The sequence below is a fragment of the Herpailurus yagouaroundi genome, unplaced genomic scaffold (genome assembly GCF_014898765.1).
Source record: "Herpailurus yagouaroundi ecotype Mexico unplaced genomic scaffold, PumYag 28, whole genome shotgun sequence".
Taxonomy (NCBI): Eukaryota; Metazoa; Chordata; class Mammalia; order Carnivora; family Felidae; genus Herpailurus; species Herpailurus yagouaroundi.
In genome coordinates, this window is record NW_024412376.1 from 77,654,852 (window position 1) to 77,680,554 (window position 25,703).

At 42.1% G+C, this 25,703-nt stretch overlaps 1 protein-coding gene and 1 pseudogene across 3 annotated transcripts in view; both read left to right on the plus strand.

The window, feature by feature from the left end:
* Nucleotides 1-1,185: 1,185 nt before the first annotated feature.
* The window catches only part of PAPSS1 (3'-phosphoadenosine 5'-phosphosulfate synthase 1), a 106,687-nt gene continuing 82,169 nt past the window's right edge, over nt 1,186-25,703 (plus strand). The window contains exons 1-3 of one of the 3 annotated variants that reach the window (XM_040476672.1): nt 1,186-1,462; nt 15,533-15,647; nt 22,491-22,726. In XM_040476672.1, the coding sequence (XP_040332606.1) occupies nt 1,403-1,462; nt 15,533-15,647; nt 22,491-22,726 (411 nt within the window). In that variant the 5' untranslated portion in view covers nt 1,186-1,402. Of the gene's footprint in view, nt 1,463-1,764; nt 1,891-1,968; nt 2,073-15,532; nt 15,648-22,490; nt 22,727-25,703 lie in introns of those variants that run through there. The other 2 variants (XM_040476663.1, XM_040476680.1) reach the window with 2 other exon arrangements.
* On the plus strand, nt 20,994-21,907 carry LOC121031531 (cytochrome b-c1 complex subunit 7-like; annotated as a pseudogene).

A 25,703-nucleotide genomic window follows, 5' to 3' on the forward strand; every position in this document is an offset into this window, starting at 1 on the left:
GAAAAAGCTACAGGGAACCAATGAATTGACATTTTATATGGTCAAGTAAACAAGGTTGGATTTAAAATTTTATAAGTACCACTCTGACAGCAATTCAAAAATGGAGTAACATGCGTGTGAGCAGCAGCCGCACAGGTGGAGGGTGCTCAGTTAAGGGGATTAGTTGTGATTCATCTTGGATAGGGGGAAGGCCTAACAAACGACAGTAACAGTGGGGGAAATAGACTGATTTGCTAGTTGTTGAGAAGCAGTACCCTCAGGTCTTAGTGATTGAAGATGATGTGGTGGGCGGCGTGTGGGAGGGGGCAGGTGCAGAGTACTATTTCTGTGCCTACGGCAAGCTTTGGAAAAGCCCTTAGAATGGAGGGGGGGGGGAGTAACTCGTGGAGGAAGTCCTCCCCCCGCCCCCATTTTCCTATGAACTGGTGCTATAATAATTAGGTGAATTTGAGAATGTCCTGCACAGGTGGGCAGTCTACCCTTTGGTAACCAGCAGCCCTCCCTAAGCCTGGAATTCAGTCTAGTAAGACTTTCCGGAAAAACTAATAATATAGGGGCACTTTTGGCCTAGCGGTTGAGAATTACTGGACAGAAATCTCCTGATATGAAGCGAGGTCTCCAAGTGGGGAAGGAAGCACCTTGCAGATGACCGCTAATCCCAGTCGAGATATTAATTATTGATGACCAAGGAAGGGGCATTGACTGTTTCTTGAAGTTAAGCGTTGAGCAGAATTTTAAAGCCACCAAGTGGAACGTGTGGAAAATAAGCTGTTCAGTAAATCATTTCTTCCCTTTGCGAGGCTGGAAAATCCCTTTTTAAATGTGGCCAGGGTGACAAGGATACAGAATGGGCAGACAGAAGACTGGTGGCCGCGCTTATGGAGGAAAAGTCAGAGGGGCAGGAGACTCCATCAATGTCTCTTTCCAGCCAGCATCAGCTGCAGGGAGCCAAGAATCTCCCTTGCCCTTCCGTGGGTGGCCCGCGCCTGAGACTTGGCTCTAACCTCAGCGCCTGCGCAGCACAAGGCGTCAAACCCGGGAGAGGCCAGGAAACTTCCACGACTACCTTCCCAGGCCCCGCCCCTTCCTCAGAATCAAGAGGGAGGAGCGTCGTGCGCGCTCGCACCGTTGCAAGCGCCAAAGCCCCACCCCCAGCTCCTGCCTAAGGTTCTGGCCCGCCGCTTCGCCCCTCCCCACATACCTCTGCTCCAGATCCATTTCGGAGGCGCAACCAACGCGCCACGCAGTAGGAGGTACGAGCACGAGCCCGTGCGTACGTAAGCGCGCGCCGACTCGGGCGCAAGGAGGCCCCGCCTTTTCGTCCCGCCCCGCCCCCGTCGGCCTCTCCTCCGGCTACTCTCCTGGCTTTTAGGATCCCGGCACCCGCGCGCGCTCTGCAGCTATGGAGGTACCTGGGAGCCTGTGCAAGAAAGTCAAGCTGAGCAATAATGCGCAGAACTGGGTGAGTCGGGGCAGAGAAGCGAAGGAGGCTCTGGTTGCAGCTCGTTCCGGAGCCGCTCCTTCCCTCCCGCCTCCTCTGCATCCTCCCTGGAGCTCGGGGGATGGTACCCGAGGCCCGCGGCGCCTTCCAGCTGGGGCGGTGGGGGGTGCCAGACGGGCTGGCGCGGCGGGGGTCTCGAGCTGGGCTCTGTGTGCGGTCCGACCCACCCTTCGTGGGAAGAATGCTCCCTTACCGTGCTCCTCGACTCAGATGAGACCTCGCAGAAAATCTTTCGGGAATGAGCTGACGGCTACGGAAGCGTGCACCCCCGACAGGGGATGCTTCCCGCATCTCTTGGAGTGGCCAGAAGGTCTGCAGAGGAGGCGAAGGCGGGCGCATTTTCATTGCGTTCGTGGTTTTCCTTGGCTCTGCCAGTGCATTTATCCCAGGTTTGGATCCATCGCCACGTCTTTCCATTTGCGAGTTTCAGTGTGAAGGGAGAGTACCCAACAATGTGGCCATTCATGAGTTGAGACTGCTCTGAACTGAGGTTCTTTGTGGCTCAGTATTAAATCGGAATGTTTGACAAATAACATGGAGTTTTAAGGACTCGATTCCTGGAGACAGTAAGGTATGGGTAGACTAATGGTTTATAACGTTTAGCAAGGACTGCCAACTGGATTTGATGGTTAGGTGCTGTGTCCTCAGGAGGTTGTTTCCTTCCTTATTTCTTTGATGAGAAACAGCCTTAAGATATTGTAAGTATAGAGCAGATTGAGGTGGGGGAGGGGGAGGTGGTGTCCAACTTTGGAGTCAGGAAAGACGCTGGTTTTAAGTTTAGATGGGTTTTTATTTCACAGTACAATACGATCATGAGGTTTAATTTTAAATGCAACCTCGTAAATCATCATTAACCTTGATGAGTTAAAAAAAAGCCATTTCAGGCAAATATTCATTTGATGTGAGTTTATCATATCTGTTGTTACTTAAGATTCTCACCTGATTCCTTTCTTCTTTTAATTATTTAATCTTATGTGATAAGGAGGGAAAGGAATAAAAGGTGAATTAGAACATTGGAAAGAGCACTGGACTACTGGCCTGGTCTCTGGTTCCAGCTTTGCCATTTAGTAGCAATAGTAGTAGCACTACTACTTTGCCAAGTAGTAGTGAACTTGAGGAAAAACATTCTATTTCTTTAACCCTTAGCTGTCTTAACAAGGGTGTAATAGTGTGCACTTCTCTAGGTTGTTTCGAGGAGCAAAGAAGATAATGAATTTGAAAGCGCAGTGAAACCACTACCATGTAACTTGGTGTGGCTCTTGTACCTCATGGTGTTTTTCAGTTCGTGAAATAAGGTTGGCTAAATTAGGGTATTTACAGATGATTTCATTTACACCGTCCATAATTTATTTTTTAACTGTTTGCCAAATAGGTGTTCATTCTTTGTAGAGACCTTTGCCACTGATGGAGAAGATGAAAAATGAGGGACTCCATGCTTTCCGGCCAGGTGCTCATGGCCTGGTTGGAGCTGGAAGTGGCATTTGCCAGGTGATGAGTATTTCAGACCACAGTGACTAGTGCAAGACATGTTTTATTGCAGTTTAGAAGGGAGATTAGTTTATCCTACATGTTTGGGGAAAGTTTATGGAGGAGAAATGTGCCCAGATTTGTGAGGCAGAGAGGAACTGTATGAATAAAGGCTGGAAATAAGAATTAATAATAATACTATTTTTTATAGAAACAAGGAAACCTTGTTTAACCACTCTGGAGAATTTTTACCGAGGAGTGGAGGAGAGAAGTTTGAATGGGTAGGTGGGGCTAGGTTATGCAGTTGTTAATGTTAGCTCAGTTAAGACTTGATTCCTTGGGAGATTTTTGGTGAGGCTAGAATTTTTAATTTTCTGGGCCTTATAAGTCTTTTTTTGCCCCGATAGAGAACATCCGTCATATTTTCCTTTCACATACTGAAGTCAGCTGATACACACAAGTGTGAAGAACCCATACTCCTTTAAAGTTTCCATCACATGATGAAATTGGATTTCCAGGAAGGTTGGGCTACTGAGGAAATTAGATACTGTTAGAGCCTAGATGTGGAAGTCTTAGAAAACAGATAGGGTTATAATGAGGTCTAAATGAACTAATAGATTTAGAGCGTGCTGGTACATGAACACTGTTTAAGTTGTTCTTGGTATTGATTTATCCGATGCGAGGGTGCAAAGGGCCAGGTTAAAGTGCCTGTGGGAATAGCAGAATAGGTGCATTAAAAACACACAAGAAGAGTAAGAAGGAGCTGACTAACTAGAATTAGGGAATGAAAGAGGGAGGCGTGTTAAAAGTTGAATCCTGAGGTTTTAATCTTGAGAAATGGGGAGAAAAGTTGTGCCGTGCTGGGAAATTGGGAAGTAGGCTGGAGGCTGGGGTAATGCTGATAAAAGTTAAACACTGAAGGAGAATTTACTGTGTGCCCAATACAGTTTTAAATGTCTTACTTAAGTTAACTTACTGAATTTTTGCAAATTTCTGAAGTGGATATCATGAGAGATAGTCATTTAAAGCTGCCTGGGCTCAAATCTGGGCTCTGCTCTTTACTAACCACATAACCTTTGGCTAGTCACTTGATTTCCCTGTGCTCACCTGTAAAATGGAAGCGTTGGTCTCACTGGGATGAAGATTTAAAGGAGCATATACAGTATGCCTGGCATATACAGTGCCTGGCATATAGTAAATGTGTATAGTTCTTATTTTTACAGTTATCCTATTTATTACAAGTAGTATTTCCATATTATAGATGAAGAAACTGAGGCACAGCGATGTCATAGAGTTTCTTAGTGGTGGATCCAATTTTAAGCATGCTGCACATGCGAGACAGCTTTTAGTAGATATGCTCTCCATAGGAATATAGTGAGAGCCACATAATGTAGTTGAAAATTTTCTAGAGGGTCCATTGAAGAAAAAAGAAACAGGTTGAAATAAATTTGATTAATGTCTTTTATTTAACCCAACATATTTAAAACAGTCATTTCAACATAAATGTAACTTCAATACTATCATAACATAAAATTACTAAGATATATTACTTAAGGGTGTATTTTACACTTACACATCTCAATTCAGACTAGCCTCATTTCGAATACTCAGTAGGGACACGTGGACAGCATGATAGGGACTGAGGTGGGTTAAGATTGGAAATAAAGATTTGATGATTAAATTTGAGTTAGAGAATGAAGAGAAAAATGAGAGACTAAGTCCTAAGCTTTGGGTAGTATCTCCTGTGAAGGAACAGGTAAGAGAAGGGGCTTCATGAGAGCTAGGAAAGACCTAGGAAAATATAATGTTCTGGCATTGGGGAGCATTATTTAGTATTAGAGGGAGATGTCTCCATACATCTACAAGAATGGTTAAAGAGAAATCAGGAATAAACTTGCTTTGTTAGCTTCCTCATACCTCAGTCTGACAAAGGATCAGATGTAATGCATTTCATTCTCCATCTGACTGAAACTTTCTATACTGAAACCAGCTTTTTTCTTTTTTTTTCTTTTTTAAGGTTTGTTTATTTTGAGAGAGACACAGACAGTGTGAGTGGGGGAGGGGCGGGGGCGGGGAGAGAGAATCCCACGCAGGCTCCACGCTCAGTGCAGAGTCTGACATGGGGCTCAAATTCGTGTAACTGTGAGATCATGACCTGAGCCGAAACCAAGAGGACACTTAACCGATTGAGCCACCCAGACGCCCCAATGTGGGACTAGCTTTTATCTGCCCTTAGGAGTGTGTGAGTTGGGCTGAGGGAGATGTGGGGCACTCAGTTCAGGTCCAGGGGTTACTCACCCCTTTGGTAGAATCATGTTGGGTTGAATTCCTTGCTTGGACCTGCCTTACTGGGGAGTTGGAGCCTCCAGCCCACGGAGTGGTCTGACATTCAGAAGCAACCTGTAGTCTCATTCTGGTTTGCCTTTCCATACCCCTATCTCCTGCTACTCCCCAAATTTCCATGGCTCCATATCTCCAGCCCCAACTTTTCTTCTGTACCTTTCATCCTCATGGTTTTACACAAGCCTTTCCTTGTGCCTGGGCTGCATGTTAACCTTTGTCACTTCCTAGAATCTTCGCAGAGCTGTGGGCTTGTTTATCATACAGTGGCCCTCCCTCCTGTGTGCGCACACTCTTACACATTGCTGAATTGGGTATGCACCCCTGTATTATGTTGCATGCTGCCACTATCACGTATTATGTAGTGATATTTCATTACAGATGTTTTGTGTCTACACTGAGCTTCTCATATAACAAGATGGGGATAAGGAATATGGTACATAGTAAGCTTGGGTGCTTCAGACATTAAAATCCTTAGATAACATTAATATCTCTGCACAGCTTTAGAGAATATGCTTCATATGTGGTAGGATTCAGATTATAGTTTTGTCACCACCTGTGTGATCTTGGGCATGTTACCGTAATACGTTTGTGCCTCATCCTCAAAGGTAATAATGTGAATAATAAGATATAGCTTATGGTGGACCTATATCTCCACTAGGAGATAGTACATATCTCCTAGGGTTAAAGTGGGGTTTATTTTTTTAAGTTTATTTATTTTGAAGGGGTGCCTGGATGTCTCAGTTGGCTAAGCGGCTGACTTCAGCTCAGGTCATGATCTCGCGGTCTGTGGGTTTGAGTCCTGCGTCGAGCTCTGTGCTGACAGCTCAGAGCCTGGAGCCTGCTTCCGATTCTGTGTTTGCCTCTCTCTCTGCCCCTCCCCTACTTGCTCTCTGTCTCTCTTTCAAAAATAATAATAAACATTATAAAAAAATTTTTTTTAAGTTTATTTATTTTGAGAGAGTGTGCACATGCACACATGAGCGAGGGAGAGGCAGAGGGGGAACCCTAAGCAGGGTCTGTGCTGTCAGCACAGAGCCCCGTAGGGGTGGGAGTGGGGGTAGCTCCATGTAACAAACCGTGAGATTGCAACCTGAGCCAAGATCAAGAGTTGGATGCCTAACCAACTGCGCCACCCAGGTGCTGCTGTAGTGAGGTTTAAGTAAGTCAGTATATTTGAAATACTATAGTGATACCTGGCACATGAACAATATTTAAGGTGTTATTCTTCTTATTTTTTATTATTAATTTTTATTTTTTTTTTGGGGGGGGGAGGAGGGACAGAGAGAGAGAGAGAAAATCTTAAGCAGGTTCCACGCCCAGTATGGAGTCCCATGTGGGGCTTGATCTCGCAACCGTGAGATCATGACCTGAGCCGTAATCAAGAGTCAGATGCTTAACTGACTGAGCCACCCAGGTGCCCCCTTGTTATTATTTATTCATCAAATATTTAACACCTACTCTGTGTGTGCCTTTGTTCTAGGTGCTAGGGATGCAGTAGTAAAAAGACAGAGAAGGTATTGTATTCTACCTGGGAAAGAGTTAATTAAAAAGCAAACAAATAAATGAATGAGATAATTCTCCCTTTTACCAGTTCTACCTTTTTTGAGCAGTTTGTCCCATACACTGTTAGATGCCTTTCACAGAAGGCCAGTACCTCATTCTGGATTTTGGAGGAGACTGAGGTGGAACAGAACAGAAACAACGCATGCAGAACACCCAGCTTATGAAGGGCCGAGGCAGAGGCCAATATTTTCATTCTTCAGAGCATTGGCCTGGCCATGGTCAGGGGCAGGTATTGATCTGCTGCTGGAAAAATTGCCTAAAGAAGAAGGAAAGCTGGATTTCCACCAAGAATGTACTCTTACGAATGTTGACTAACAACAATAACAAGAACGATAACAAGGTCTGGATCTGTGTTGTCGAATCTGATAGCTGCTAGCCACCTGTGGCAACTTAAATTTAGTTAAAATTAGTAAAGTAAGAGATTCTTTTCCTTAGCTGCACCAGCCACATTTCAGGCACTCCACTGCCTAGTGGCCAGTGTATCGGACAGTACAGTATAGAAGATTTTCATCATCTCAGAAAGTTGTATTGACAGGGCATGTCTAGATAGTAACTTTGGGGTGGCTGCCAGCATTTCTTCTACTCTCTGTGTATTTATGTATTCATGTATTCATTTTTACTCTCTTTCCAGGGCAAGAAATTTTGAGAGCTAGTGGCTACTTTGGAATCCTAGTTCTGGGTGATTCTGTAGCCCTGGCTTCTGGCATGATACCTGGCAGTATTAGCTTCCCCCTCAGCATACTTGTGTCTCTACATGTGAATTGGGAAATAAACTTTCCCAGCCTGAGCTCTGTTACATTGAATTTTGAGAAGTAGTTCTCTACTCTAGTGGCTCTCAACCAGATAAGATTTTGCCACTTCCAAGGGGGTGTTTGGCAGTATCTGGAGACATTTTTGATTGTTAGCGTGTGCCTGTGCTGGGGGTGCTTCTGACATCTGTTGGATAGAGGCCAGAGATGCTACTAAACATCTGACAGTGCACAGAATGGCTCCCACAACAAAGAATTATCTGGTTCAAGGAGTCGTTATTGCTGAAGCTGAGAGACCCTGCTTTTGTTTTGGGTAAGAAGAAGGGAAAGGAAATTGCATAGCTCTGATATGCAAAATTAGGAATTTAAAGTAAGATCCAGTTGATAATAACGTTTTCTTATTCACCAGCTTGGAAGTTACCATCTTTTGCTCTTTTTTTTTGTATGTTTATTTTTGAGAGAGCACACACGTGTGCACGCACACCAGTGGGGGAAGGGCAGAAGGAGAGGGAGACACAGATTCCGAAGCAGGTTCCAGGCTCTGAGCTGTCAGCACAGAGCCCCCGCATGGGGCTCGAACTCACCATGAGATCATGACCTGAGCTGAAGTCGGACGCTTAAAATTCCCAACTCTGAATTGTTTTGAAAGCAAGTTACTATGTAAATGAAGAGAATAACTTTTTTTCTTTTTTGGTATTTACCTAAGTGGTAATTATTTCTGTGAAATGTCCTTTTCTAAGGATATAATTCCTTACTGAGTGAGTTTTAACCAATAAAAAGTGGGAATGTTAGACATTATGTATAGAAGTCCAGTTTCAATTTAAATGAATGTAGCCGTTGTTCTGTGTCTTCTTTCTAGTTTCCTTGATGTTTGCATCCTTTCTCTGTGTCTTTATCTCTCGTATGTTTAAGTTTTTTTTAGTATATTCAGAGTTGTACAACTATGTTTAAGTTTTTTTTTAGTATATTCAGAGTTGTACAACCATCACCAGTGTCTAATTTTAGAACATTTTTTCACCTCAAAAAGAAATCGTGTACCCACGAGCAGTCATTCCCCTTCCTACCTCTTCCTTTATCTCTAGCTCCTGACAGTCCATAATGTTTTCTGTCTCTGGATTTTCCTATTCCAAATTTTCCTATAAATGGAATCCTACAACATATGGCTTACTGCATCTGGCTTCTTTAACTTCGTATAATGTTTCCAAGGTTCATCCATGTTGTAGCATGTTATCAGTACTTCATTCCTTTAGGTGGTCCATTTTATGGATATATATCACATTTGGTTTATCCATTCATCAGGTGATGGACATTTGAGTTTCTGTTCTTTGGCTTTTATGGGTGATGCTGTTGTGAACATTTGTGTCCATGGTTTTTGTGTACTCTCGCATCGTTTTAGTAGTTAATATCAACATCTGAGGTAGACGTTAGTGTATTTTTGTCTGTCCAGCTTCTGAACTCCCTTCGTATGTGTTGGGAGTGCCCCACTGTCACTATGGTGGGAGATGCAGGGGTCTGTCATGGCGTAATGATTTCTTTATTTATAGTTTGTCTCCTTACCTGAAATGTTATCTTATCCCCAGTATCTAGAAGGGATCGATGACTAAAATAGACTTAGATTCATTTCTCACTTCTAGGAATCTTAGAGCTGGGCTTTCTACCTGGAGGTCATCCTAGGGCCCTTCCATTAAAGGTCCATTAAAATTTTGAAATTTTGATTCAATATATAAATGTTGCTTAATCTTTAAAACAGACTAGTTCGGTACCTATGATGTATATTCAGAGTGCATGCATGGTAGTTGATGGCAATCAGATAAGCCTCCTAGGGACTTAGTTTTGATTCATGAGGTCTGGGGGAGAGCCTGAGATTCGCTTCCTGATGAGCAACATCATTCCAGTGTTGCTGTGCAGCATGTTTTGGAATCTCACGGTGTTAAGTATAGTATTTTCAAGTTTTCTCAGCGTCCAGCAACGTATGATCTTCACTTTTGCTGTTTGCCTTTGGCTTGTTAATGTTCAGAAGATTAATTCCACTTGTGAGTAACTAAACTAAGTTATCAGTGACTGTGAACTAAAGGTTTCTTCTTTTTTTTTTAAATTATTTTTCAATGTTCATTTATTTTTGAGAGACAGGGAGAGACAGAGCATGAGCATGAGTGAGGGAGGGGCAGAGAGAGAGGGAGACACAGAATCTGAAGTAGGCTCTAGGCTCTGAGCTGCCAGCACAGAGCCCGATATGGGGCTCAAACCCACGAACCGTGAGATCATGACCTGAGTGTAAGTCGGATGCTTAACCCACCAAGCCACACGGCGCCCCAAGGTTTCTTCTTTTTTGTATGTACTCTGCCATGTCTTCACTTTATTCACATGTTACGCTACCATTTCTCCATAGTATGTCTTGAGACATGAAAGAAACATGACTGTTACCGTTTCAGAGATTCCCTTGACAGGGAAAAATCTGTTATAAGATGGCCGACAGAACTGATAGGGGAACTCCAGTCCCTCCAGCCTGAAGACTCCCCTTCCGGGTTCTTCTTCCCACCCTGCTTGCTGCCACTGGCACCAAATTACTACTAATGAGGAATGCAGAAGTAACAGACTATAAATTGTCCCCTCTGTTGATGCTCTGGGCTGAGACCTCTGGAGGGTGATCTCTGAGCCCACTGGTCTAAAATAAACCTTCTGCCTTCCAAGATCTCCGAGTGCCTCTTGGTGGTTCTGCCACGTGATCCAGACCAGTTTCCGTAACACCCTTTCAGGAATACACTGTTTAGCAGTCAGCTTAAGGCGGGTGGTGGGATGGATGATAGATGTCGAGTCCAGAATTATACTTGTTATTTGGTATATGCTCATTGCTTTTACACATTCCACTTAAAAAGGCAGAGTTGCTCATAAAGTCATGATAAACTCATAAGGCATAAAATTCTCTAAATGGCATCATAGGAGAAGTTCATTTGTCCCATAGGGAAGTGGACAAAATAATAAAACCGCCCATGTGGAAATTAAGGACGGTCAAAAAAGGCACCCTGGGCCACTTGTGTGCATCATGACAGAAGTGTGTCAAATGTGTAGAAAATGTGCACCGCAATTGTCGGAGGCCATGTGAAGTTAGCCTGGTAACAGGACTGAGAGTTGTTTAGCCCTACGTGTTGAAAGTGAATAAATACTGTTGAAATGAATCATCCCAGTTCTGCTAGACTTAAGATTGCTGAATGTTGGTCTTCATTGGCACGTTAGGCAGGGAAAACAAATCATACCTTAAAATAAGTGCCTTATATCTAACTTTTACTGAGCACTGACTAGGCACGAGAGAAGAGTTGGAACGTTGGGGAAAATACAAAGAACTGCAGCTCCCTGCGCTTGACCTACCCACCCAAGGAAGTCAAAACATATGTACATAGAAAGACACCTGAAAGTATAAAACGGTCCCTCAAGAACAGTCAAACCATATAGGCGGTAAATGTTACAGGGACTGCCTGGGTGCACACACCAGGCCACATAAATATTTCTACAAACCACCCAGACGATTAGGAAGGAAACCATAAACCTGATTTCTCTGTCCTGTGGATAGAAGCTAGGCCCTTGAAGACTGAGCAGGAATGTAGAATCAGAAGGAAACGACTCACTCTTGGCCCTTAGTGAGTCACTAATGTCATTTCTTGTGGGTGTAATTGGGGGAAGGATTTGGCCAGCGGGAGGGTGGAAAAGAAGGGAAGGGGAACTAGGAGATTGCATGTGGGAGTGGCCTTTAGGTTCTTCATAAAGTTCAGGCGTAATTCCACTTCCTTGCTATTCCAGTAGTTTAAGAAAAGTGTTCTTTAATTTACTCTGAGAAACTGGGAGGTAGGAGATTGTGGCAGAGCTTTTTTTTCTTTTTAAGATTGTTTTGTAATATGAGAAAGATCAAACATCCATAAACAATAAGCGTCCTTAGACTGCCGTCCCTGCTGCCAGAATTTTTTTAAATGTGGGAGGCAAGAAACCCTGAGGTAACATTCTTTTCTAGTGATTAAAACAGACAATCTCTGCTTATCCTATATTTTCTCCCAGCCACATCCTCAGTGGTTGGTTTATAGCTTCTCAGGTAATTTTATACATTCTACTCAATTTAAAAAGAAAGCAGGAGGTATTTTACAGGGCCAGAATGAATTAAAATTCATTAGATACATGTTTCTTCTTGCCCCAAACCGAAATAACATGGAACAAATCCCAAAGCAAAATGACCTGAGTCAAACAGGTTTTGCAGCTGACTTGTGTAGCACCACCCCCCCCCCACCCCCTTCTCCCCAGGCCGCCTGGCTGGGGCCCGAAACTAGTGACCTCTGGGTAGAGGTGTCCCTCCTCAAGAGATGAGGATATCTGTGTGGGGAACCTTGTTTTTGTTTAAGGTCTTGGAAATGTGGAGCTGGAAAGTTATGTTTGCTTCATTAGTTTATTGAAGAGAAATAAGTCGGGTGACCCATATTATAATTTTTCATAAGTGATTATTGAACATGTATAATATAATTTTATTGGAAATCCATCTGTTAATGAGACGATTAGTGGGTGAGGGGTGTGACTCTTGTGGTGTAGTTTTTTTTTTTTTTTTCAACGTTTTATTTATTTTTGGGACAGAGAGAGACAGAGCATGAACAGGCGAGGGGCAGAGAGAGAGGGAGACACAGAATCGGAAACAGGCTCCAGGCTCTGAGCCATCAGCCCAGAGCCCGACACGGGGCTCGAACTCACGGACCGCGAGATCGTGACCTGGCTGAAGTCGGACGCTTAACCGACTGCGCCACCCAGGCGCCCCGCTGTGGTGTACTTATTAAAAAGAATTGGCAGATTGTCCCTTTGGCCTCAGAGGATTTTCCACAATGAGTGATGGTAGGACCCAGAAGGGCAGAGATGCCTTTGTCTGGTGCACTAGGAGTACCTGCATCGTTGGCGGGGAAGTAGGAAGAGAGACCTGGCGCCTCGGGCAGACCATTTTTAGAAGAGAGTACATCTGGAAGTTGAAGATCTGGATAGAAATGCATTCCTTTACAAAGGTCATGCTTCTATGCCTCCAAGGGTGTTTGTTCCCCATTTTAAGACCTCTGGGCCAAACCACAGCCCTGGTTGGATCTACTCTTGACTGTTACATGCCTCAACCTGTGTCCCTGATGTGGCTGCGGAAAACACTGTCCTAGTGACTGGTATTGCTTTGAATTTATGAGTGTTGGCTTCACAGGAGTTGTTCAGACTGCCTGCCAACCACTCTAGATTTCCCTCGTCCACATTTTCACTTTTCTGCGTTCTCACTCTTCCTTCTGTCTGGAGGTGCTTCACCTCCCCCCCCACCGCCCCAGCTCATCACAGGTCTTAAGTGTCCTCTTTTTGGTGAAGCCACTCTGTCTGGACATCACTTCTCTGATATTTCTTCACAATTTTGCTTTATTTACTTTTCTCCTTTCTGATATTTATTCCTGCATAACTTATATAATTTACTTAATCATTTTGGTCTTTCTTCCCCCTGTTGTCTCTTCCAGTGACCAGTGACTTTTTTTTTTTTTTTTTTTTAAAGAGAATATGCAGGGGAAGGGGAAAAGAATCTTGAGTTGGGGAGTGGCAGGGGGGCTGGGAGAGGGCAGAGAGAGAGAATCTTAAGGAGGCTCTAGGCTCAGCATTGCAGGGCTCCATCCAATGACCCTGGAATCATGACCTGAGCCCAGATCAAGAGTCTGATACTCTATGGACAGGAGCCACCTAGGCATCCCTAGTCCAGTGGCTTTCAGGCACTAACTTGTATTGTCATCACCTGGAGGGCTTTAAAATACAGATTGTTGGGCCCTGCCCCAGAGTTTCTGATTTAGTTGGCCTGGAGGCAGGATCTAATAATTTGCATTTCTAACAGTTCCCAGGATACGCTGATTCTGCTCTTCTGGGGCCACACTTTGAGAACCACTGCACTAGGAGTGAGGACCAGATAAAAGTCCCAAGAGGACAGAGATTTTTTATTGGTACTGTAAACTGTTTCATTCCTAGAGGAATGTCAAGCATGTAGTATGTATTCAGTAAATAGTTTTGAATGAATGATGAATAAAACTGCCTCAAAAAGTTAAGAGCTTATAAGCAGTATCAAATACAAACACCCTATCAAAAAAGGATGCTGTCACGTACCTATTTTGTAAAGGCATGCTATTAAAAAAAACCTTAATTATGGTTTTGCTCCATAGGGAGAGAAAATAGAGACTCTAATTCATTTTGTTTTGTATAGAAAACGTTATTGATATAATATGCATACCATTCAATTTATCTGTTTAAAATGCATAAATGGCTTTTAATATTTTTCAGTTTTGCAGCCATGATCACAATCAATTTTAGAGCATTTTAATAATCCCAAAAGATCCTTCTACACGTTACCAGTCACTCTCCCTGCCCTCCAGTCTCCCAGCCTGAGGCAGTCACTAATCTGCTTTCTGTCTCTCTAGCTTTTCTCGTGTTGGACAGTTCAATAAATGGAATTATACCATACATGGGTATTTGTGACTGGCTTCTTAGCCTAATGTTTTTGAGGTTCATCCAAGTTGTAACGTGTTTGAGTACTTCATTCCTTTTTGTTGCCCGATAATCCATTGAGTGGGTATATCGTGTAAATTTTAAAATATTTTATCTAATTATCAACTGGTGGACAATTGGGTTTCCACTTTTTGGCTTTTATCAATAAAGCTGCTAGGAACTTAGGTATGTATGTTTTGTGTGGACATGTTTTCTTGTGAGTATCTGGGAGTTTAATTATTTGGTCACGTGGTAACTATATTTAACATTTTCAGAACTGCTGTTTGCCAAAGTGGCTGTAGTATTTTACATTTTCACCACAAATGTATGAGGATTCTAATTTCTCTGTATTCTTACTAGCACTTGTTACTGTCTTTTTGATTATAGCCCTCCTGGTGGATCATATACGTATCTCTTTGTGGTTTTGATTTGCTGTGCATTTTTCTGGTGGCTAATGATATCGAATATCTTTTAATCTGCTTTTTTTGTCATTTGTATTTTTTGCTTGGAGAAATGTCCATTTGGATACTTTGAGACCTGTATAAATTTATGCCATTTTTGTTGAAGAATATTTGGGAAAATGATTGCATTCCTTTTTTTTTTTTTTTTTTGTGGAAATAAGCAATGAATTTCATGTTTTGCCAATTAATTTAATTAACAATTTAATTAATCCAGCTAGTTTAATATTTGATTTAATTAATTTAACCCTCTGAGCCACCCAGGAACGCAAAAGCTCTTACTACTGTGCATTTCATGATGCCTACAGACATTCCTTCCACACTTTGTTTAGGAGTCTGCTTCTATGCTACCTTCTTAGAGGCCTTTCTTGATCGTCCTGGCTAGAGAGGTACTCATCCCTGATGTCTCTTTTCAGCTTACCATGTTTTATTTTTTACAGTCGCACTTGTCATGCTCTGATACGACCAAGTTTTACTGCTTTGTCTCCCCCAGTGTGATGCAAGCTCAGTGAGGGTAGGGACCCTGTTTAGTTCACATGGTATACTAGTAGGGCCTAAGTGAGTGGAAGACTGGGTTATGGAGTCCACTGCTCCCTTGTTAACTGGCACTTGGGCAAGTTGCTTAGCTTTTCTCAGGTTTAACATCTTCATTTGTAAAAACACAGGAGTAAGAGTTTTTGCGTTCCTGGGTGGCTCAGAGGGTTAAATTAATTAAATCAAATATTAAACTAGCTGAGTTGATTAAATTATTAATTAAATTAATTGGCAAAACACTGAACACCATGCTTAGGTACTATAAAGAAAACTGTTAGTTTTAATCTTTTTCCTTGCTTTTGGCATGTTACATAGAATAGTGACAGCAAGGAATATGTATTTACTTTTTAAAGGACTGAGGTAAATCAGAATTCTTTTTTTTTTTTTTTAATTTTTTCCAGGGGATGCAGAGAGCAACTAATGTCACCTATCAAGCTCACCATGTCAGCAGGAACAAGAGGGGTCAGGTCGTGGGGACCAGAGGTGGTTTTCGTGGCTGCACAGTTTGGCTGACAGGTAAGATCAAGAGAAATAAACCAGTTAATTTCAAAAGCAGTGTTTATAGACAGTCTTGAACAAGGATTAAGGGTATTTATTTAAATTTTGAGCTATTTGTGTGTCTGGAACATCACTGCATGTACCTGGCAGCGTTGCTTAATTATAACCTATTTCCTTTTGGTAATTCCTTTTGTTCTTTACAGAATTGCTATTGAAGTAAAGGGGGAAACCAGAATGCATCTTAAAACTACTTTCTAGTTAATAGCTATGTTATATTCTATAAATTTTTGTATGCACCAAGACCTGGATTCTGCCTTCAAGAAGCTAATGATGTAAACGATATGAAGAGAAACAGTGATAAAGAATTTCACAAAAAAGAATTTTTGCTTTGGCCTCTGATTGTTTTTTTCATTGGTTTTCCCAGAGTCTCCCTTCGGGTCAGCCAGCACGGCCTGGTGAGGGGGTCAGTTGATTTAGATCTTGGAGGTGGCTTTACGAATGATGGATACTTGGGGCACCTGGGTGGCTCAGTCGGTTGAGCACCTGACTTAGGCTTGGGTCATGATCTTGTGGTTTGTGAGTTCAAGCCCCACATTGGGCTCACTGCTGTCAGCACTGAGCCTCCTTCAGATCCTCTGTCCCTTTCTGTCTGCCCCTCCCCTACTTGTGCTATCTCAAAAATAAACATATAAGAATGACGGATTCTTTCACTTCTAGTAATTGTATTTAAAATTTTGTATTTAATTGTAAATTAAATTTAATTTAAAAATATTTAATTGTATTTAAAATTAACCACCAAAATTTTATACCTATTTACTCCCCTACCAACTGTGGGAGAGGGTCCATTTCCAAGTGTCTTTTCATCAACATGGATATTACGAATCCTTAAAATTTTTGCTGATGGGTGAAAAGCAGCATTCCTATTTTCTGTGTGTATATGTTTTTAAAAATTTTTCTTCATGTTTATTTATTTTTGAGAGAGAGAGAGTGTGTGTGTGAGTTCATGAGCAGGGGAGGGGCAGAGAGAGAGGGAGACACAGAATCTGAACCAGGCTCCAGGCTCTGAGCACAGAGCCCGATGTGGGGCTCGAACCCACGAACCGCGAGATCATGACCTGAGCTGAAGTGGGATGCTCAACCTACTGAGCCACCCAGGCACCCCCTGTGTGTGTGTTTTTAATTACATGCTTCAATTGTAGACAAGTCTAATTGTTTCTGTAGGAAAGAAGACCCTGTCCTCACATTCTTCTCATCTCCTCATTCTTTTTTTTTTTTTTTTAATTTTTTTTTTTTTTCAACGTTTATTTATTTTTGGGACAGAGAGAGACAGAGCATGAACAGGGGAGGGGCAGAGAGAGAGGGAGACACAGAATCGGAAACAGGCTCCAGGCTCCGAGCCATCAGCCCAGAGCCCGACGCGGGGCTCGAACTCACGGACCGCGAGATCGTGACCTGGCTGAAGTCGGACGCTTAACCGACTGCGCCACCCAGGCGCCCCTCATCTCCTCATTCTTAAGTTTAGGTTGTTGTTAAATTGTTACTTTTCCATTGTCTACGTTCGTAACACATTCTGTTCTCAAATGTTAAATTTTCATGATTGTTTTTTGTTTGAGCTCTGTAAGTAAGTTGATTCTATATCCACCAGTTCATCATCAATCCTTGTATTATGGTGTGTCCACTCATGAGCTCTCTCTTTGGGTCTAGTTTTAAGTGTTTGTGTTCTGTTGTTGTTTCTATAAGATAGTCCTCCATTGGATTTTGAATTCCCTGAGATTTCTTTTTTTAATGTTTATTTTTGAGAGAGGAGGAGAGAGTGTGCGCACATGTGTGAGTGGGGGAGGGGCAGAGAGAGGGAGAGAGACAATCTGAAGCAGGCTCCGAGCTGTCAGTGCAGAGCCGGACATTGGGCTCAAACTCTGGAACCATGAGATCATGACCTGAGCCGAAGTCAGATGCTTAACTGACTGAGCCACCCAGGCAGCCCTGAATTTCTTGACTTTTTATGTTTGAGAATGTCTGCCTGTCTTTTACGATGATTTGGCTAGATAAAATATATATTTGGTTCATACTATGTTTTGGAATTCTTAAAGCATTACTCCATTTTAATCTGGTATTAAATGATGTGAAGAAGTGTGAGACTACTTTGATTTTTTTTTTTTTTTCTTTTTAGGCGGTTTCCTTTTTCATCTGGAAGCCTGAAAAATTGTTTCTTTTCCTATATTTTCTTTTAGCAGTTTTGCCTTTCTCATTTAGGCCCTTTATCCATCTGTAGTTGATTTTTGTGTGTATATGAGGGAGTGGTCTATTTTCTTTTTTTTGCATGCGGATAATCAGTTGTCTCAACAGCATACATTGATGAAGGGGCATCCTTTTTTTTTTTTCCCCTCAGTGTCAACTGTGTTATGTCAGGTTTCCACCTAGGTGTGAATTTGTTTCTGGGCTCTCTGATCTGTTCTTCTGGTCTGTTCCTCTGTGATTGCCACACTATCTTACTATATATTTATAAGTCTTGAAATCCAGTGGAATAAGTCCTCTTACCTTATTCTTCATCAGGACTATCTTGACTGTTTTTTGGTGGTGGGGCAGGGGGGCTCTTTGCTTTATTGTATAAACTTTGTGATTGGTTTAACTCTAAAATTTGATAGGGATTTAGTTTGGGATTCCATTGTATCTAAAAGTCAGTTTGGGGAAAATTGATCTTTAGAATATTGGGTAATCCTTTTCTTGAGTGTGGTATATTCCATTTATCTTACCACTAATGATGCTTATAAATACTGTTTTTTAGATTTTTTGGTGCTTGCTTTATGGTCTAGTATGTAATCAGTTTTCATAAATATATATTTGAAGAGAACATCAGGGTGCCTGTGTGGCTAAGTTGGTTAAGTGTCCAACTTCAGCTCAGGTCGTGATCTCACAGTCTGAGTTCGAGCCCCATGTCAGGCTCTGTGCTGACAGCTCAGAGCCTGGAGCCTGCTTCAGATTCTGTGCCTCCCTCTCTCTCTGCTCCTCCTCTGCTCATGCCCTGTCTCTCCCTGTGTCTCAAAAATAAGTAAACTTAAAAAAAAAATTTTTTTTGAAAAGAACACCTATTCCCCCGATACGTGCAATGTTTTTAGATATGCTCATTAGATCAAGCTTGTTAATTATGTTGTCAAATCTTCTATAGCCTTTGCTGTTTTTTTTTTTTTTGACAATATTTTTGGAAATGGAAGTAAAGATTTCTTTTTCTGTTTTTTTTTTTTTTTTCTTTTTGAGAAAGTGCACAGCGGGGGAGGGGCAGATAGAGAGGGGACGGGATTTGAAGCGGCACTGTGCTGACAGCAGCGAGCCCAGCGTGGGGCTCGAACTCAAGAACCCCAAGATCATGACCTGAGCCAAAGTTGGCTGCTAAAACCGACTGAGCCACCCAGGTGCCCCGGAAGTAAAGATTTCTTTCTTTTTCTCACAATTCAGTAGTTTAATCAGGATCTGTTGGGGTACTGAGTGGGTTGTCATTTTCCTGGAACATAGTTTGCTTTTTCTCAGATTGTACTCCAGATAAACTTTCTTTTATATTTCTACGTTGGTTGGCGTACTAGTTTACCAGGGCTGGTGTACTAGGAGACCCAGACAACTACGCCTCTGCCAACCTCCTAAGTACTCCACCACACATTAAGCCTGAGCGATGTTTCCTGTTCGCATACGCAATTCTCGGATCCATCTCCAATAACCTAGGAGGGGTCTTAGCCCTAATTCTCTCCATCCTAGTTCTAACAAATCACATCAAAACAACAGGGAGGCTTCCAACAGCGGAAATTTATTCTCTCACCATTCTGGAGGCTGGGAGTCTGAGATGAATGTTTTGGTAGGGTTGGTTCCTTCTGGAGACCCTGAGGGAGAGTCTGCTGCAGGCCTCTCTCCTAGCTGCCGGAGGTTGCTGGCAGTCCTTGGCCTTCTTTGGTTTGTAGATGCAGTGCTCTGTCTCCTGCTTTCGTCTTCACATGGCCCTGTCACAGTGACACCAGTCGCTGGATTTAGTGCCCATCCTGGTACTGTATGACCTTGTTTTAATTTAATTACATCCACAAAAACCCTATTTACCACTAAGGTCCCATTCTGAGGTTCCAGATGTGTATGAATTGGAGATGGGGGATTATTCAATCTCCTACATTTGGTTTCTTTTCTTCGGGTATACACATTTTCCTTATCTAAGTTTTGGATTATCTGTCTTGTAATTATCTGCTAATTTTCTCTAACTGCTTTAGCTTTTTGTCTTTTTGTCTGTGTTCACTGTAATTTCAACGAAACTTCCTGTGTCAGTAACTAAAATTTTCAGTAGTCTATTCTTACTTTGTTTCAAACTATGTATATGTATGTATGTGTGTGTGTGTATATATATATATAAAATATATATATGTGTGTATAAATAGGTACTTTTATTATGATTTAGGTTGTTTTGTATAAAAAGTCTAAGATTTCCGGTTTCAGCGTTTTTTTTTTTCTTTCTGATGCTTAGTGTCCAACTGGTGGTTAAAAACAATAAAAAACAGAAAACTGTTTTTCCTGTTTCTCCCCGTCTCCATCTCTTTTTTCTAGTTATTGTCTCTGTGTAAGAGATTAGCCAAGATCTAGTGGTGTAAAACAGCCATTTTAATTCACTTCCCATTTTGTGGGTAAGGACTTCCGGAGGGCTCAGCTGGGCGGTTTGCCCTGATGTCTGGCTTGGTTGCAGTTCTCTGAAGGCTCACCTGGCTGGCGTCCGTGATCACGAACTCACTTGATGCCGCTTGTCAGCCGGGAGCTTAGCTGGCTGAAACACTTGCTAGTGATCTCTTGAGCATGGTGGCCTCAGGGTATTAATAGTGGGCTTCTCTCAAACGGAGTGTCCAGGTAGTATTTTCTGACCCAGCCTCAGAAGTCACACATTGTCGTTTTCACTACATCCTTTTGGCAACAGGTGAGTCCTAAGGCTAGCCCAGATTCAAGAGTAGAGAATTAGACTCTGCCTATTGACGTGACAGTGACAATGTCACATTGTCAAATAGTTTGCAGGGTCGGAAATTCTGTTGTGGGCATCTTTGGAAAATATCTGCTATGCTCATTAATACAATTTTAATTTAATTTTACTTATTTAATAATATCTAATTTTTAATATTTAATTTTAATATTTAATATTATTTTATTTAATACAATTTTTTAATATAAAACTAATACAGGTTTTTAATGTATAAAGCAAATAATGCTATTAATCCTCCTTTTTTTTTTTTTTTTTTTTTAGTTTATTTATTTATTTTGAGAGAGAGAGAGACCACATGCATGGGCGCACATGTGAGAGAAGGGCAAAGAAAGAATCCCAGGCAGGGTCCAGGCTCTGAGCTGTCAGCACAGAGCCCGACTCATGAACCGTGAAATCATGACCTGAGCTGATAACCGTCTGAGCCACCCAGGTGCCTCAACACCATTGATTCTCTTAACATATCAATTGTACCTTCATAATGTCTTTCAGGGGAATCCATACATGATTATCTCTTGCCTCGTAACCACCTTAGTTATGAATTCTGTAATTACATACTCAGCAAGATGGCACGTGTTTCTGCATGAATGTATGCTTTCCTTTTCCTTCTTGTTGTTTAGTGAATAAACATCATTGATACAGGAAGGTGAGTTGAAATGAGGATATTCTTTCAAGGTTAATTTAAATTGGACTCCCAGATACTTTTATCTATGGTTGTCTCTGAGAGGTATTCATCCTAGGATATAGAGATAGCTTCATTTGTCCTTTTTCTTCCCTCACCAGAAATAAGTTGGGCATGTAACTCAGTTTTTAAGTTGGCATGCAGCTCTGGAGTAGTGTTAACAGGAGGACAAAGTGCATATCTGAAACGGAGTGATTTCTAGGATGCCTTTGGGCACAGACAGGAATTATTAAAAACAAATACTTGAGCATACAGCGCTGCAGTCTTGGGTAAAATGGCCAGCAGGCCTGCTGTTGCGCGTCAGGCCAGTGGCCAGAGGGTATTTGAAAATGGTGTTACAGTGCTGCAGGGTTCAATAAACTGGGGTTAATGTGAGGTGTTAACCATTTATGAACATGATGATATGAAAGAGGCCATAAAGCTTCCTGAGAACCTGTATAACGACAGCTTGTTTTGCATTCAGAGAGCAGTGGACCTGACCATAAGGCTGCGTATCTTGCCTAAAGAGCAGTGGACAAAATATGAGCAGGATAAATTTTACTTTGCACCATATCTGAAAGAAGTTATTTGGGAAAGAAATGAGAAGAATGGGCAAAGAAATAATCACGGAGTTTAAGCTGGTGGTTGTAGCTGCCCTGAAACATTTTTTAGGAGTTGGATAAACCAGGGGCACCTGGGTGGCTTAGTCGGTTAAGTGTCTGATTTCAGCTCAGGTCATGGTCTTTTAGTTCGTGAGTTCGAGCCCCATGTCAGGCTCTGTGCTGACAGTTCGGAGCTTGGAGCCTGCTTCGGATTCTGAGTCTCCCTCTCTCTCTGACCCTCCCCTGCTCACGCTTTGTCCCTGTCTCTCAAGAATAAATAAAACATTAAAAAAAGTTAAAAAAAAAACCCAAAAAACAAAGAAGTTGGGTAAACCTGAAGTGTACAATTCAGAACTATTTGAACTGCAAATGTACTACTTTACGTGAATGTCTATTTATTTAAAAAACATAAATGCTTACTTTATTTAAACTATAGATGTTTTTGTAGCTAAGATCTAAATCTTGTAGAGAAATGTGGGATAAATGTTACTGAGGGATTGCTATGTGTAATGAGTGTTATGAAGCCAGTGATTTAAATTCTTTGTTACTAAGTGGTCTCCTAACATTGCATATGAAATGAATGTGCTTGGACTATTGAATTTTAGGCTTGTCTGGAGCAGGAAAGACCACAGTGAGCATGGCTCTGGAGGAGTACTTGGTTTGCCACGGTATCCCATGCTACACTTTGGATGGTGACAACATCCGTCAAGGCCTCAATAAAAATCTTGGCTTTAGTCCTGAAGACAGAGAAGAGAATGTTCGACGCATTGCAGAAGTTGCTAAGCTGTTTGCAGATGCTGGCTTAGTGTGCATCACAAGTTTTATATCCCCTTATACTCAGGTATGTAGCTTTTGTACCATTGCTGTTCTGACATCATCGAGTGAGATGGCCTCAGGCAAAACAAGTAATTGAAATGCTCATGTATGCTTCGAAGCTAAATTCAAATTAAAATAATTAACCTACAACACTTTTGTGCTGGGACTTTCTGAGTAAGTTCCATTTTAATAAAACCTGTTATGACTGCCCCTGCCTCCCAAAGTATAACCAAACTTGTTGACCTCAAGCCAGTGGCCACATTATTTCAAGCTTGACTTTTCAACTCAATAAATGTATAATGAATACTCAATGTGTGTCAGACACCCAGGGAAAGTCTTAAGTTTCTTAACATGTGCCTGACCATGGCTTCTTTGCTCACAGACAGAAGCACTCTCCTCTTTCATCACATTCCTCCTCTTATTTTAGCACTAATTCACTGTTTTGTAGTTCTCTTAAAAAATCATGTCATTTCTCACGTGAGATTTTTGTTTCCCCACCTGGAAGGCACTCTTCTCCTTCGATCGATCCTTCTCTTCTCGCCATCAGTGGACTCCTGTTCGTGCTTTCAGGCTCAGGTTAGGCATCTCCTCCTCCTGAGTGCCTTCCCTTTCTCCCTCAGCCTTTGTGGGGTACCTGTCTTTGGTGCCCTTGTTATTGTGCCCTAACCCTTTGTTTTATTACAAATGCTAGTTCATTGGTTGGCGGTGGTAATAGTGGCAGCAGTCGTAGTGGTGGTGGTGGTGGTGGTGGTGGTAATGAAAATAATAGCAGCTAACATTTATTAAACGCCAGCTGTATACCATGAATGAACTCACGTAGTTCTTATCACCCAATGAAGAAGGCAGAGTAGTAATGAAAATAATAGCTAACATTTATTAAACGCCAGCTGTATACCATGGATGAACTCACGTAGTTCTTCTCACCCAATGAAGAAGGCAGAGATGAGGAAAAAGGTGTAAATTACCCAGGGTCACTGTACATGTAGAGCAAGGCACCCAGACAATGTCATTGGAATCCATATACCTACTCACCACGCTTTATTGCCTCTAACCCCCACTGGTTCCTTGAAGGCTGAAACTACATCTTCTTTATCTTTATAATCTTGATGCCAAGCCCAGCTTCTGGAATACAGTAGATATTTAGTGTTTGTTAAATGACAGCATAGTACAGATGTGAAAGAGCAGGTGAATTACTATGTGGTTAAAAGCAGGGACTTTGGAGCCAGAAACAATGGGTTGGAATCTCACCTCTGCCTGTTATGACCTTGGCCAGTTGAGTTGACCTTCCTAAGCTCAGATAATGCCTACCTCCCAGTGTTGTTCTGAGGATTAGGTAAATCATGCGTTCAAAGCTTTCAGCATGGTGCCTGGTGTGTACTAAGTATTGAGTAAATATAAATAATAGCACAATTCTAGTGTTGTATCATGAATTTGGATGGTTACATAGACTTTTTTTTTTTTTTTTAAAGCCAAAATAAAACATGAACTGTAAGAGTTACAGGTAAGTATCAGATGGAGTGTTAATTGTAAAGATTCACTTAACTGAACCATGGCAGGAGTCCTAAAGGGTCCTGTGAGGACTAAGTACTTTTCATTTGCCTGAAACATTGGGATCAGCATCAATACATCCGTTTAAAGTATACTGGATCATGAAGGGTGTAACACAATGATAGTTGTTTGAGTTCTTGAATCCTTGATATAAACAGTTTTCATCGTAATGAAACAACTGATATTCTTGCACATTCTGGAAATCTTTGCAACTCTTAGAAGAGGAGAAAGTAACGTGATTTGGAGAGCTGTCAGCTGGATTTCTAAAAGTATGTACTGATCTGCTTTTTGGCCCCCTTGTTTCCATAGTACGGAGCGAAATTTGTTGCTCTCACTTCTAAAAGCACAGAGAGTGAGGTTTGGACTGTGCTTAGGTCATGTCAAAATCTGTGATATTTGCATCAAACCATATGATACAGGATATGTGTATTATTCTATGTCACCATTGAACTTGGGCATCTTGGTTCTGAAAATAAACCTGATAGTTCCTAGCCAGTCTGGTGGGATCATAGAGATGTGAACAGTTACAATATGTTGAAGCAGGTGATTAGGTAAATGTATATGAGAGGTGCTGTGGAAGAATCGCAGAGGAGATGATGCCTGAAATGAGTGATGGAGGATGAATCAGAGCATACTATTGAGACCAGAGGGAGAAAGCTATTTTAACAGAGACATAGTACAGTGTTTGCAGCAGCATGGAAATGTGGGGGAGTCTGGTCTTTTGGGGAACTGTAGGTACTTTGTTACGACTGCCGTGCAGGGTGAATGTGAGGGGAGATGAAGCTAGAGTTATTCGCAGAGGTTCGATGATGAACCTTGACTGCTCAGGACTTTGCCCCATAGGGCAAAACTTGACAGTTTGAGATTGTTCTAAGGAACGCTGTCTCTGGGTTTGCATTTTAGTAAGGTCACCTTTGAAGCTTGGAATGAGAGTGGTCTGGAGATAGACTGGTGAGGAGGCTTTCAGAGTGAATTCAAACAGCAACAATGGGAATGGAAAAGATGGGGCCTATTTGAGGGCTCTTAAGCCTGTAGCATCGGTAGGACTTGGTGCCTGCTTGATTGTTGAATTTGGGGTGAGCACGAATGATGGTTCTTTCTGAATAGAAGATGGGATGTTTGAGTTAGGAAATACAGGAGGGGAAGGGAGGAGATGACTATTTCATTTTAGGTGGGTTAGGTTTGAAATCCTAGTAGAGGGGCGCCTGGGTGGCGCAGTCGGTTAAGCGTCCGACTTCAGCCAGGTCACGATCTCGCAGTCCGTGAGTTCGAGCCCCGCGTCAGGCTCTGGGCTGATGGCTCGGAGCCTGGAGCCTGCTTCCGATTCTGTGTCTCCCTCTCTCTCTGCCCGTCCCCCGTTCATGCTCTGTCTCTCTCTGTCCCAAAAATAAATAAACGTTGAAAAAAAAAATTAAAAAAAAAAAAAAAAAAAGAAATCCTAGTAGAGTAAGCAG